Here is a 13,526-nt window from a genome sequence, read left to right on the forward strand (position 1 = left end):
TGCTGTGGCCTTGTATTCTGCCTACGCTGGCCTGGAGAAAAGTACAGCAATGGATGCTCTTACGGAAAGTGCAAAATATAACAGTGAGAAAGGCCCCAGGGAGGCTGCTCCTGACCTTGATACAGTTTCCACGGTGCTGCTTGTCGTGCCCTGGACGGTGCAGCAGTGAGAGGCAGCCCCACGGCCACGGGGATTCGGGAGCCACGGCAGAGCCTGCCTGACCCTGGCCTTCAATGCCAGCCTTTAAATCTCAAAGTTTGCCTTTCTTGTGCAGTTTGCAATAGCATTTTTAAAGCATTCTTGCATAAAACACAATAGGTGGATGTGGGGTTTTTTTGTTTGGTTTTTTTTTTGTTTTGTTTTGTTTTGTTTTAAATCTGCTTTAAACACATCAGCAGCAGGGGACCAGGCCAGGGGAGCCGTGTGAGGCAGCGGCGCTGGGCCGCGGGGGACCCTGTGACTTGACACGTCTCAGCAGTGCCATTATAAACCATCACGTCTGTCTCCCCCCTCGTCCCTCCTGCAGGGCTGCGGCTGGAAGCGAGCGAGCCGCCACGGTGGGGGACAGTACCACCGAGGAGGCCATTTTGCAGCGTCGAAGGAGAGGAGAGGGAAAGAAGGCGGCGGGCGCGGGCGCAGCCGGGTGGGACCCGGCCCCCTGCAGCAGGTAAGGTCGGCAGCACCTGGGGGGCGGAGGCTGTGGGGGAGGGCGGGGGGAACGACCGAATTGCCCGCCGGGGCCACACGCTTTCCCCGGGCAGCAGGCAGTGTCCCGCAACGATGAGGTTAGGCAGCCTTAGTGGGGCCGCCCGTAGGCTCCGCCGCTCGCCGGGAGCCGCTGCCCCTCGCCTCGCGTCGGGCCGGGAGGGCGGGGCGGGGCCGAGGCGGGCGGGGCCGGCAGGGGGCGCTGTCCCGCCGGGCTTGCGGCGCGGGGCAGGGGCTGCCGCAAAGGGTTAAGGAGCGGGCGGCGGAGCCCGGGTGCCCCTGCCGGGAGACCGGGGGAAAGAAAATTTAAAAAATAAATCTAGGCAGGCAGCCGGGACCTCGGAGCACTCCCACCCCTCCCTCCCCCATCCTCCGCCGCCTGCCCGGGGGACAGCCCGGGACGCGGAGGCCGGGGCACAGCGGCGGGACGACAATGCAGCAGGCGGAGAAAGCAGGAGGGGCAGCGCACGGCAACATGGAGGGAGGCGCGGAGCGGGCCAGCCCCTGATGCGGCTCTTTCTCCTCCTCCTCCTCCGGGCAGCGGCTCCGGCGGCGATTCCCTCCTTGGTGGCGGCTGGCGGCGGCGGGTTGAAATGAGCAGGTCGGCGGCGCTTCTCCTCTGCCTGCTGGGCTGCAACGTGTGGAAGGCAGTGACCAAAACCTTAGGGGCGCCCGAGGCAGCTCAAGGTCGGTGCGGGCAGGGCGGCGGGACTGGCCCGCTTTGTGCGGCGGCCCCCGGGGTGGCGGGGGGCTGCATTGTGTGGGCAGCAGCAAACTTGGGGGGGCGGCGGCGGCGGAGAGGGGGTCGGCCGGCCGACCCGGGGGTTTGGCGAGCAGTGGTTGAAGGGGGTTGAAGCGGCGATGCGAGACCCTTCCCGGCTCCCACCGCCCGCCGGCTGCGGGGCGCAGCGGGGGAGCCGCCCGCTGCAGACATCCCCCAGGCCCGGGGTGGTGAAGGCTGCTCCGCGGCGGAGGCGGGTGCAAGCCCCACGGCTGTGGAGCTTTTGTTAACGGAAGGAGTAGGGGCTGCCGCTGGCCTCATTGTGCTGCCCTCTCCCTCCCTCAGCGCCGCCGGAGCTGTTGCATTGCGTCCTTCTCTCCCGGTTTCCCCTCCTCCCCGCGGTGCCCCGCTGCAGGGCCCGACGCGGCGGTGAGTGGCGGGATGAGGGGCACCGCGGCCGCAGGCCCCGTCCCTGGCTGTGCGGGGCCGCCGGGCTGCGGGTTCGCCCCCCGGGCTAGCGGCGCGGGTCGGCCCGCTACCCCGGGACGTTTCCGGGCCTCGTTCGGGCCTTTTGTTCGGCGCGGTGGGCTGCCCCCCGGCCGAACAGGGAGCCTGTCACGGAGCCGGGTGACTGCTGTGGCCCTGGGCAGCCGCGCAGAGAGATTGCCCCGGCTGGGCAGGGTCGCCGTCGCCCAGGAGGGAGCAGAAGCCTTGGCCGGGCAGTGTTCGAGCCCCCCGGGGGGCCTTGGCTGCTCCTCCGGCAGCTGGTCCAGCTCCTGAACCTCCTGGTCGCGACCAGGGTCCTGCCGTGATCTTCCCCGATCCGCACAGGTGTCCTGGTGAGGTGTCCCCTCGGCGGCGAAATGCACCTGCCCCCCAGCCCTCACCCTCTCTGGAAACTCCTCAGGGGGAAGCACTCCTTATGCCCCACTTGCTCGGCAGTCCCTCTGTCCGCCTCCTCCCGCCGGGATCCTGCGGCAGCATCGTGTCTGCTTGGACCACGGCTATGGTAGGAAGCAGAAAACTTGTCTGCCTAAGGGTATGAAACGTGCTCAGAGGAAATGCATCCTACCTCATGGTCAGTGTTACCCTTGTACCTGCGTTGTCAAGTGTCTAAATGTGTCATCTGGGATAAGATATGATATGCTGATTTAGCCTTTATGGCGATGGGTTGGCAGTGTCCCCGCTGAGGTGGGTGGAAGCTTATGTCCTGTTTCCTCAAAGCTTTCCTGTTTTACGTGATGGTAAGAATCTGTAAACGATGCTTGCCATAAGAAGGGAAATACTAAAAGTAACTTTGGACTCTTTTCTTTCGTGGCTGTATTTGCAATATGCCTGGTAAAATATAGGTGGGCCTGTGCTCTCAGTATCAATAGCAGTTCTGGAATAAGAATTACTAAAATGTACCTTAAAGGCCCGTGAGCTTGGGACTTCACTGAGTTTATTGATAAATGTGCCAAAAAATCAGAACTGTGTTCATCCCTTGACACAAGCACTTCAGATACCAAAGTAATATCAGTATCTTTTGTAATTTCCCTATCATTTGGAAAATCTTTCATATGTGTGTTCAAACTGATGAGTTATTGGCATAATTAATGACTCTCAACTGCCCTGTTAATCTTATCTTCTGTTGTCAAGCTCCATTCATGGTATATGGTGTGGAAAGACTTGTCTCCATAGCTGCTACAATCAGCTATCAAGGCTGATAGCTGATCATTTAAATAATAACAGGTGTGTCAGTGAGTAGAGAATACTTACATTTAAATAGAATGGTCTAATTTAATATTCTGTATAAGGATATCTGAATTTTCAAAGGTAGCATCATTTTCTGAAGTTCAGTTATGAGCCAAATCCTTACTCTTTGGACATGTACCTTGGTAAATGGGTATGTAGAGTTGATCTCTTATAGAAGTGTATTCTGCTTACCAGCTACTTACAGTGAATCTTTTTTGAAAGCTTAAGCAATGTCAGGTTGTAGCCTTGAGTAAGTTCCTAATCATCAGGTGCGAACATCTCCTAGGGATAACAGTTTTAGTACCAAACACATTACTTGTTTATGTGCTGAGCACACTAAGTGCTAAATAGCTGTAAAACAGCCTAAACCAACTGGTTTTCCCTTCTGCCTTTTTAGCACTGTGGTGACAGTAGCTACAGGTGAAGTGCCATTGCCAAATCTTAGGCATGTTTGCAGATGACTGACTTTCCCTTTGTGACTGGAAAGACCAGAGTGAAAAACCAGGAGACTGGAATAAAGGTGGAAGTGAGAAAGCCAGAATTTATTATTGGACTGGTTAGAAGAGACTATGGCAGAGAGCCCCCCTCCTGCTGGGACAGATTACCTGAGACTTGCCAAAAATGTTTCGTAAGGGTATTAACAGATCAAATGAACAGGTCTTGGATATGGAGTCATTAGAAGGTGGTGGGGTTTGTAGTCAGTGTTCTGGTTAAGGAAAGGGTGAGGAAGAATGCTCAGAGTTGAGCTTGTCTCTCTCTCACTGCTCTCTGCCACATGCCCATACTGTCCCAGCTTCAAATTTTGCTGTCAGACTAATTATGTAATTCGTGAATATGGAAAGCACTGTTAATGAAGCTCTGCATTTAGCACCCTATTTAGAAAACTGCAGTGACTTTGGTACACTGTTACTTTCTTTGATTCATTATGCAGATCTGTCGTGGCCTCTGAAGCTGACAGAGGTACTCTAAGTTTCAGGAACTTATTTTCTTTAATATATTAAAATACACACAAGTTGTTCTTTCTTGTCAGTGTCGTCTTGATGCTTAGAGCCCCAGCTGTGAGGTTGTTAGAAGTCCATGAAGGTACACTTTAGGATTGGTAAGGCTTTACCTCTAACTTCTCTCAAATACTAAAAACCTGACAAAACTTTTTCAAATGAGGACTAAACTGTTTTGCAGGGGATTTGGTCTTTGTTTGGCTGTTTTTTAATTGTTCTTTGAAGTGTTCCAGAACTTAAAGTGGTTAGAATGCTGTAATAAATGCACAGAAATTTTAATTAAAGCAAAAAGCCCTCTTCAACCTTTAAGCTGCATTCTGATTGGGAATTGATGCTTTTTTTCTTATGAGTACAGACAAACTATACAGTGATGTTTTTTCATGTGAACAGATCCCTTTTAAACCCAGGGAACCTTGGTAAGCAGGGTTTTGAGAGTTATATGAACAGGTAACACTAGCCCAGTGAGAAATTAAACATTAACCCATGGAGAACAGAAGTTAATTCAATGTAACCTGAGAAGGGGTTAAAACTCTTTGTAGACTTTATTTTGCAGTAAAAAACAAGGATCATTAAGACATGGATGCTAGGGAGCCTCTTTTAAGAGGCAATAATATTGTGTTGTAATGCCGAAGTCCGGTTTGTCTTTTGTCTGCTGCAGTGGATATTGGTTTTATTTTTTCTTCATATTTAATTAGTTGTTAAAAACAAAGCAGTTGTGAGTAGTAAAATAGCATTTGAGTAGTAGGTAGCACCCATTTCAAGGACTACTAGTCTACCAGTCAAGGATTATTCTCAGGATATTCTACCTTTATAATTCCAAGATGAGAACAGGCAGGTAGTTTTTTTTTCCTGGTGTGATGGTTAACAAACAAGTTCAGCTGTTACTGCTTAGTTAGAATCCAGGTTGTCTTCTCCCTCTTTGTGCATGGAGAGCAGGAGTGTTGATGCTTGAGTGCTGCTGTTTGGAATTGCCTGTCTGCCTGCAAACAGCCATTACAGCACTTGACACTGTGTAAGCTAATTTCACAACCGTTTCAGCTGGACATTTTGTAAAGGCTTTTTTTCTGGACAGCACAGTAACAGCTTTGTGAAGACCCTCAAGTTCTTGGCACTTTTTTTAAAGCCAGTTATCCCAAGCTTGCTGTTTTAGCCATAATGATACAGTTTGGATGATGCAGAAGTGAAGTCTCACTTTCATCCTGCACTGCCTGTTAGTCCTCTCAGTCAGCTCCAAATTACTGATGGCCTTCAAATGCAGGCATTTATTTCATTGAGACCACAAATGTACTCGGAAGAGTAGAACCTAAATTGCTCTGGAGCAGTACAGGTGTTGTCTTATTTTGGTGGAGAAGCAAATTGTTTACTTAGTACTAGATAGTATTGTAAAATCTTAATGAGGATGAGGCATTAATCGGTTTTGTTAGTTATCAGATCCAGGAAAGCCCTGGAATTTTTTTTCCATTTTTACCTTGAGAGTAATGCCTGCAAATGCCTACTAACTGATTTTTCTCGGTTAGATGTGAGTTACCTAGGTGAGCTGAGGGTTTAAAAATGCAATCTTTTTTTCTGCTAAACGTTTGTGTTCACCCTTTTGGTTAGTATCTTGCAGTAAATCATTCAACTTACTTTAAATAGCGTGTGTATGCGCTTGTCAAGTGACAGAAAATTCGGATACTGGCTTTCCCTGTGTCATTTGTCGGCTTGAGTCTTGAGACAGTGTTGATTGCCCTGTGTTACTTAACACAAAGGTTAAAACAACCTTCTCCCTTCCCCCACTCTTTTGTATTTTTTTTTTTTTTTTTCGTTAAACCTCACACTGTCACCTCTTCCCTCTGCAGACTAGAACCTGGCTCATGAAATTTTTAGGAAAGTCTGCTTTCTGTTCCAACTTCTGGCCAAGGGAAGGGTTTCAAATAGCAGTCCCCTCTCTATGGAGGAGGTTTCTGATACCAATGAAATGCAGTTTTACCATGTGCTTGTTAATTAAAGAGAAGTCTGTGTCTATGTGTTTGTGCTGGAGGGAAAGAAAGATTGTGCTTTTAGGTTTGTTGGAAAACTTAAGGAATCTCCAATGGTTACTCATCCTCTATGGGCAGTGGCTACCGCACTGTTTTGGTGAACGAAGAAAACTGAGAGGAAGTGCATGGCAAGGAAATTCCATGCATAGGTCTGTTTAATAGCATCAAACAGCCTGCTTGGAGTTGGGCTGTTGGATTGTAGTGTGGTTGGGAATCACACTTCTTTTTCACATATTGGAAATTATTCTAGTACATTTAATCAATTCAGCTGTCCTATACCTTGATCTTATAATTTAGGGAGACAGTTATTTTTCCAGTCAGCCAAAGGCAAACTAAATAACCTCCAAAATAGCTGCAAGTTGAAATCAAAGAGTGCACTTTTCTGTTACCTTATACTCTATTTAAATTATACAGACTGCATTTTTTGTATGATTAATTTTCCATTGTTCCAGCTTACATCAGTTCTGCCTTTGGATATTAAGACACCTTCTGAGGAGAACTGTGCTTTTGGCATTCTGCCTCTGCCAGAGGTCTCAGCCATTTTGCCTTTTACCTGTCACAGAGCACAAGTAAGGGAGGCAAGAAGCCTGTGTAAAGGATTGCATTTGCTAGAACAAATGAATTTAATAATAACTCACATATGCACTCTAATAATATACACTAAAGCATTTTGTTTTGGTAAATGCCAAAAAGAACTGAGTCTTTTTTTTTTTCTTCAGAAATTCCAGAAATATTTTCTTGTAAGCTGGCTTACATTAAGTTTTTGGTTAATATAATATCTGGCTTGTTTTGCATGGGTAATAAGCATTATACATATGCTTTTTACAAATAACATCTTAGTTTTATTGGAAACTGGAAAGCTACAAATGTATTTGTTAATGCAGAGCAATCAGACTGAATATACTGTATTTTTCTTGTTGCTTTTAATAGGTGCATTGAATTGTTCTCTGTAAAATATTAAGACAGGATCATGTTTGACATAATGGAGATTCTGAGCCCTTGAAAGTAGTGTTTATTTCAACATAGAGCCATGTTTTCATTTAATATAAAATGCCATGATCTGGTTCAGATATACCTGTGTTACTTATGTTGCTCTGTAAGATAGCAAAAAATCTTGAGACAATCAGAAGGAAAATTTATGTATAGTAGTTTATTTTATATTATATAATATTATATACAGTATTATTTATTTCTTTGTAGTCTGTAAATTTGCCTACTTGGAGACTTTGTGTATTTAAACACAACTGCTGTGCATAAAGTAGGTTTTAAATAGAAGCAGTCTCTGCAGACAGAGCATGGAAGTCCCTGGAAATTCAGTACCAAAGCTATCTTTTTAATTGTCCCTAGTCTTAGGTTTTGCAGTTCCATGAGCTGTCACTGCCTGTGCCAGAGTGTGGAGGCATGCTAGGGGCTGAAGTCCTGTCTTTATCCATTATCTGTGCACCTCATGCACTAAGGAGGTGAAGCCTCGTCCCGGTGCCACAGGGAGCTCTGCAGTGCTGCTGTAGTGGTGGTTTTTCAGCTGGGAAGGCAAGAGCACATAACAGTAAAGGGGACCCCACATAAGCCTTGGTGGACTTGGGGTGACTCTTGTTGGGGCCACCCTCAGCCTCTCTGCCCTGCAGTAGCCAGGCTCTGAGGGAACACAGAGGCAACTGCAGTTAGCAGGGAGGAAATGGAGCATGGGAGGAAGCCAAGGGGAAGGAAGTGGCAGTGTCCTTTTGGCTTGGGAACAACAAAGGAGCTGAATCCAATGAGGTGCACAGTGCTTCCAGTTTTGTTAAGATCTAGCTGCAAGTTCTGAGAGCTACTGTACTGTGTGGTAGGTATGACTAATACAATAGCAGTGTTTAATGGTGAAAGGGAGATTACATGGGTGGTCAGTAAATGCAGTGATAAGTAAGAGGTAGAGGCATAGGGTACTCCTGCTTTGGTGAAGAAAACAGAGGCCTTTCGTCTTTGTGCAGTAGTTAACAGAAGTGAAAGCAGTGTTGGGATCTTCTGTTGTTTCACCTCTCCATTGTGATTGTCATTACTGAAAAAACAATGTCTTTAATCCTTTACGAGCAAGGGCATACAACATTACAGCAACAGGTATTTCTCAAATGATGCAAAACTTTCTTGATAATAAAGCAACAAGAAATTAAGGTAAACGCTGTATTTGGACTGCTGCTGGGAGGAAATTAATGTATCAGCAGTTTTGTCCAGTCCTCTTGGTCTCCACCATAATGTGAACAGTTGTTCAAAGTGAAAGTTCTAAGATCCAGGCATCTCATTTCTTGGTTTGTATCTGGTGTGTGAACTTTTCATGTGAAGGGATATGCACTTGTCATCCAGAGTAGGAGGCATCTCCCCTAACTCAGGTGCCTGCAGGCTCCATGTGTCTACATCCTAGGTAGTCATCCATGGTTTTTTTACAGACATGAAGGTCTCATCTTTTGAGCTAATGGAGCTTACTGTCATTGGTGTAACCTGGAGTAAGCACATTTGGTCAGATGAATTGTGCTGTGTGTATCTCTATCATGGCAGCCTAGACAATGCTGTTTGTATTCCCATTTAGTCACATGAATCTTCTCTCAAATACTGTAACTGGAGGTTTCATTAGCCTGGTGTTGCCCTCTGGCTTGGCCTTAGAGATACTGAAGATATACCATGTAGTAAGCTGTGGGAAGGAACACACGCTCTTGGATCACCTGTCCAGGTTATCTTGCATTTCTCAAGGCTGAAACGAGTTATTGCCTATTTACATTTAAACCATTTTTCTTTATAGAATTATGCTTATGAGCTTTAGTGTTTCACTCCCTAGAGTAAATAAGAAAAGAAAGGAAACAAGGAAGGAGGCTTGCACAGTTGTTTGGGCTTGTCTACATGTTATTTCCATGCTTTTAATTAGCTTTGTATTCCCAAGAGTTGATTTATTCTGGATTAAGCTGCATTGCTTCTCTCACCTATGTCTGTTTTCTCTTAGTGGCACTTTGTATAGCAGTGTGGTAAACCAGATCAAAGAAGTTATCCCACTGAAAACTCCTGTATGCACCCATTCAGTCTTCACCTGGATCATTTACCCAGTTGGATTTATTGGGAATTACACAAATGCTGATGCTGAGGAAGGGGCTGAGAGGATCTGACAAGGGGAACAAGGACTTCGCAGAAGCAGTGAAACAGCACTTAGCAAGTTAACTGTATTAGAAGTTACTGCTCAAAGGAGACAGCTATTGTCTGAAAGTGAGATAGCACTCCATTGCTCAAAGAAAAAAAAACCAAGAATTTCTAGAAAACTGATTTGCCTACTGTAGATGAACAAACTGAATTAGAGCAGTGAATACTGGCAGACCTGTACCCAGGTACTGGCAGATGATTTGAGATGCTTTCAGCTGTGATCATCTCTGTCTCCATCAGGAGAGATTTTTATCCCTGCTGCAGATACTTCAGTTTATACTCTGTGTGGTAGTTCAGAGATTCATCCACAATTTCAGGTAAAGTGAACTGTGAGGTGTAGTGCTTGTTAAGTGTTTCTCCCAGTTGTAAGATACCACGTGGGGTGGTTAGTACCTGGCTCATTTTTTCTCTGCAGTCTGGACATACAACATGTTTTGAGAGAAAATTATGCACTTCAGCCTACTTAAGCCCTGAAGAAATGTGGAGGGCAGTCCTGGTACTTAGCATAGCATTCTTGCAGAGTCACTTTTGTCAGCTAGCTATGAATGTATGATTCGGTGTAATTAGCACATGATGCCTGATAGGGTCTGGCTACTCCTCCCTGAACTATCTGTTAGCCAGAGTGATTCCCACTTTCTTCCAGATAATCACCTTGTTTCCTTTATTTACTGCCTTTCTGCATTGATGTCTCCTGCTTCAGGGTGTCTGCCAAGAGATAAGAAGTTTTCATTCCTTATGCTACCCTTCCTCCTCCTGTCACTCTCTTGGCCCTCTCATGTTTTGAACGGCTTGGAGTGCTTTTCCTGCAGACTGCAGGAAAGTCTGCTAGAGAGTGTTCATTACTGTTTCTTTTTATTTAGTCAGTTGGGCAAGCACTGCTAGGGAACTAAATGGGTCCAGGAGCTCTGGAGACAGGACTTGGGGTCTGCAGGGGTAAGGTGGATGAAGGCAGAACAAGCAGCTGGGCAGCAGGGTGATAAACTTGTCCAGGCAGTGTTTGCAGAATAGGTGGCATCAGCTCAAGATGGGAGCAGCAGTTCTTCTCTTAGCTTCCCTCTCAGTTATGCTCCTGGCAAGTTCTGAAACCTGCTGAGTAGCATGCTGACCTGGACAAATACTACAGTAGTTTAAAAAGCTGCTTGCAGTAATAATGTTGACAGGCACAGTGAAGCACAGCAATGTACTTGCTCTTTCAGCTTTATGGCTGGTGCCCAGAGTATTCTTGCAACTCAGCTTATTTCAGCGTGTGGTGCTGCTGTTGAGGTCCTGGCAAATAACTTAAGCTTGAGCCAGTCAGTCTCTAGGTTCATGATGTATGATTTGCAGTAGCCAGGAACACAGATGTTTGAAATGAGTGCTGTATTTTTGTTGTTTTCAGAGTGCCTGTGTGTATGGACTGTTACTGTTTTACCTACTATTAAAGCTTTATTATGAAGCTAGTTTTCTTCAAAAGCTAGAACTTCCTTTGTTCTTACAGAATTGTTATTTCAGTCTTTAGTACACTGCTAGTTAAAACTTTTTAGAGGGAACTATGGCATTACTTATTTAATGTAAATATTACTATTAGCAGTCTACATGAAAATTAAAAATACATTTTTTAATTTAGGAGCAAAAGCTAATGGGATGAATTTCAAGTTTACTTATTGCTGCAAGCTATTGAGTTGTAACTGCAGCAGTCTTTGGAGTATTAGACTGGTAAAAATACTTAAAACATCAATTGCTGAAGAAAGAGAACCCGATATAAGAAAATTCGTGTTGAAAACTAGTAGTTTTCCCAGACATTTCATTAGATAAGGACTTTCTTCCTTTAGATCAGATATGAATAACTATCTGCTCTGTGAAGCTTTACCTCAGCAAAAACTGCTTGGCACTCTTTAGCTGTGTTCAAAATCTTGCTGGAGATCTTGCTTTAATTAGTAATTTTAATTTTACCTGTGAGTATGTAGCTAATCTTTCATTAATAGTATCTTTTTTTTTTTTTTTTTTTTCTCTTTAAAGCAAGGTTTACAATTGCTGACGAAGAGCCAAGTCCTCTCAGCAGATGTGGTCATTAGAAAGGGGTTTGAAGCACAAGCTAACTTTCTGTGCAGAAAAAGTCCTTTCAAAGGGTGACAGGCTAGGTAACAGACTAGGGCAGTTTTTGTGGTGGTTTCATCCCAGCAAGGTAATGGTTAGTTCCATGTATAAGTTAATGCATGCTTTATATTCACATTACAGACTCCATACTTCAGTAAATTATTATGTGGTTAAAAAAAATAAAGAGTTTATATAAGCTTACAAGAGCAAACCCTTATAAATGATAGCCCTTTAGGTTCCTTCAGAGCTGTAGGGAATCTTTGTTTGTCATGGATGATTGTACATAAACAAAGATACTTTTTAGTATCTGATGCTTCTGAGTATTAAGTCTTGCATCAGTTAGCCCTTTAGAATGATCAGGTGTCATCTAGCCTACTTGCATGGTGGAAAATATTAAATTCTTAAAGACAGGCTCTCTCAGGTGTTTCTTCATTCCAGGTATTATTTAATCTGCATGTTTGTGCCTTATAAAACTGTGGTGGTTTTAGCAATTTCAAGAAGGTATTGGAGGAAGAGTAAATGCACAGCAGTGTTTACTGACCATGATGCTGATGTGGGGCAGGAATTCAATTTGCCCCACTTATTTGATGCCATTCTGTCTACTGCTTTACAGAGTAACAGCTAGTAAAGATATACGCTAAGTACTCCATCATGAAAGAGCTTCGGTATCTCTGGGGCCTGGCTGTAAGCAAACAGTATCTGACAGTATTGGGTTGCAGGGCTGATCGTTGCTTGCTTTCTGAGTGTCTTTGTGGAGATAGCCAAGTGCAGCCTTCATTACTCTGAATCTTGTTAAAATTCAGAAGAGCTTTTAACAGCCCAAAGGCTTTGAAAGAGAGATATATGTTTGCCAAAAGGAATAGTGCTTTCTCTTGCTGAGTTGCATCTCTTAAATTATTCTTACAGGACCTTGAATGTATATTAAAAGTTATTTTTAATAAAAGAAGGTATTTTCCTTGGAGAAGAAACACTTGTTGCTTTCTTTGTGGTCACAGGATAAGGAAGATATTTTCAGTGTGCAGAGGATGAGGTTCAGGAGTAAGGAGAAAGTGCAATGACCAAGGTGGCACTTTGTCCAGATCAGGACTGGGAAGTAGACCAAGGCCACACAAGATTTGGTCTTAATTTATGGCATTCTTACTTTAATGATGAGGGACTTGAATGAATTTACCAATACTCACTCATGGTATTTTCTTCTTGAACCCTTGTGAATTAATTTTCAGATTTACTCAGCCTTTTCCTGCCGTTCCATGCTTACCTTTGTCAGTCTTGCATGATTGTAAAGGGTAGAGGCAGGGAGCTGCCTGGCAGTGGGCTGTGCAGTGTCTGTGGTTCTGCCTTTTCTTTGGCCTCCTGCAGGGCAGACAGCCCCTGCCTGCTACACTGATGTTCAGATTTGAGGATGCTCTTTGGTTTTTAAGCAGATACATGGCCACTTGTCCCCAAAATAGATGGCAAGTATGGTTTCTGAGATATATGTATGTAAAGAAAGTAAGGAGTGGAAATGAAAGGCAACAAGAAAAAGCGTAAGAATGATAGAATGGCTGCACATACTAAGAAGCTTCTTTCTTTTCCTCTTGCTCTTTCCATCACCTTCCCTGTTGAGTTTAGCCTAATTTTTAACTTTATTTCAAGCTGCCAGAATACAGCCTACATTTTCACAAGTAGTCATGTAAACAAATCTGTATTTCAAACATACTCACAAGCTTGATGTTGTTAGCAGCATCAGAATCTCATTTCATGTTCTTCAGTACATTAAACACCTCAAATCCAAGGTGCTATTAAAAAGTCAGTACTTCTCTGTAGTTACAATGTAGAAAATATTCTAAGAATCTTTTTTATTAATTCCAAGAATAATGCATTTCAGGTAAATGCTGATTTGGGGAAGTTTGCTGATATTAATCAAACTTGAATTTATTTTAAACCCAGGCTGATAAGCCACCATTTCATGAGGTAGGCATATATTGCATTCCCTGGACCTCTTTGCTTGAGAGGGGTATACAAATATGTTTTATACCACATTAGGTGGAAGAGGGGAGAAGAAAGGAACTTAAATGTCCACTTATCCCTTTCCTTGTCACAAATTACTCAGATACTAGTACGATGGATTTTGTT

At 44.6% G+C, this 13,526-nt stretch overlaps 1 protein-coding gene across 3 annotated transcripts in view; it reads left to right on the top strand.

The window, feature by feature from the left end:
* Positions 1–890: 890 nt before the first annotated feature.
* FAM171A1 (family with sequence similarity 171 member A1) overlaps positions 891–13,526 on the top strand; it is an 85,494-nt gene continuing 72,858 nt past the window's right edge. The window contains exon 1 of one of the 3 annotated variants that reach the window (XM_030446203.1): positions 891–1,392. In XM_030446203.1, coding sequence (XP_030302063.1) covers positions 1,299–1,392 — 94 coding nt within the window. In that variant the 5' untranslated portion in view covers positions 891–1,298. The remainder of the gene's footprint in view (positions 1,393–13,526) is intronic. The other 2 variants (XM_030446205.1, XM_030446204.1) reach the window with 2 other exon arrangements.

The sequence above is a fragment of the Calypte anna genome, chromosome 2 (assembly GCF_003957555.1).
Source record: "Calypte anna isolate BGI_N300 chromosome 2, bCalAnn1_v1.p, whole genome shotgun sequence".
Classification (NCBI taxonomy): Eukaryota; Metazoa; Chordata; class Aves; order Apodiformes; family Trochilidae; genus Calypte; species Calypte anna.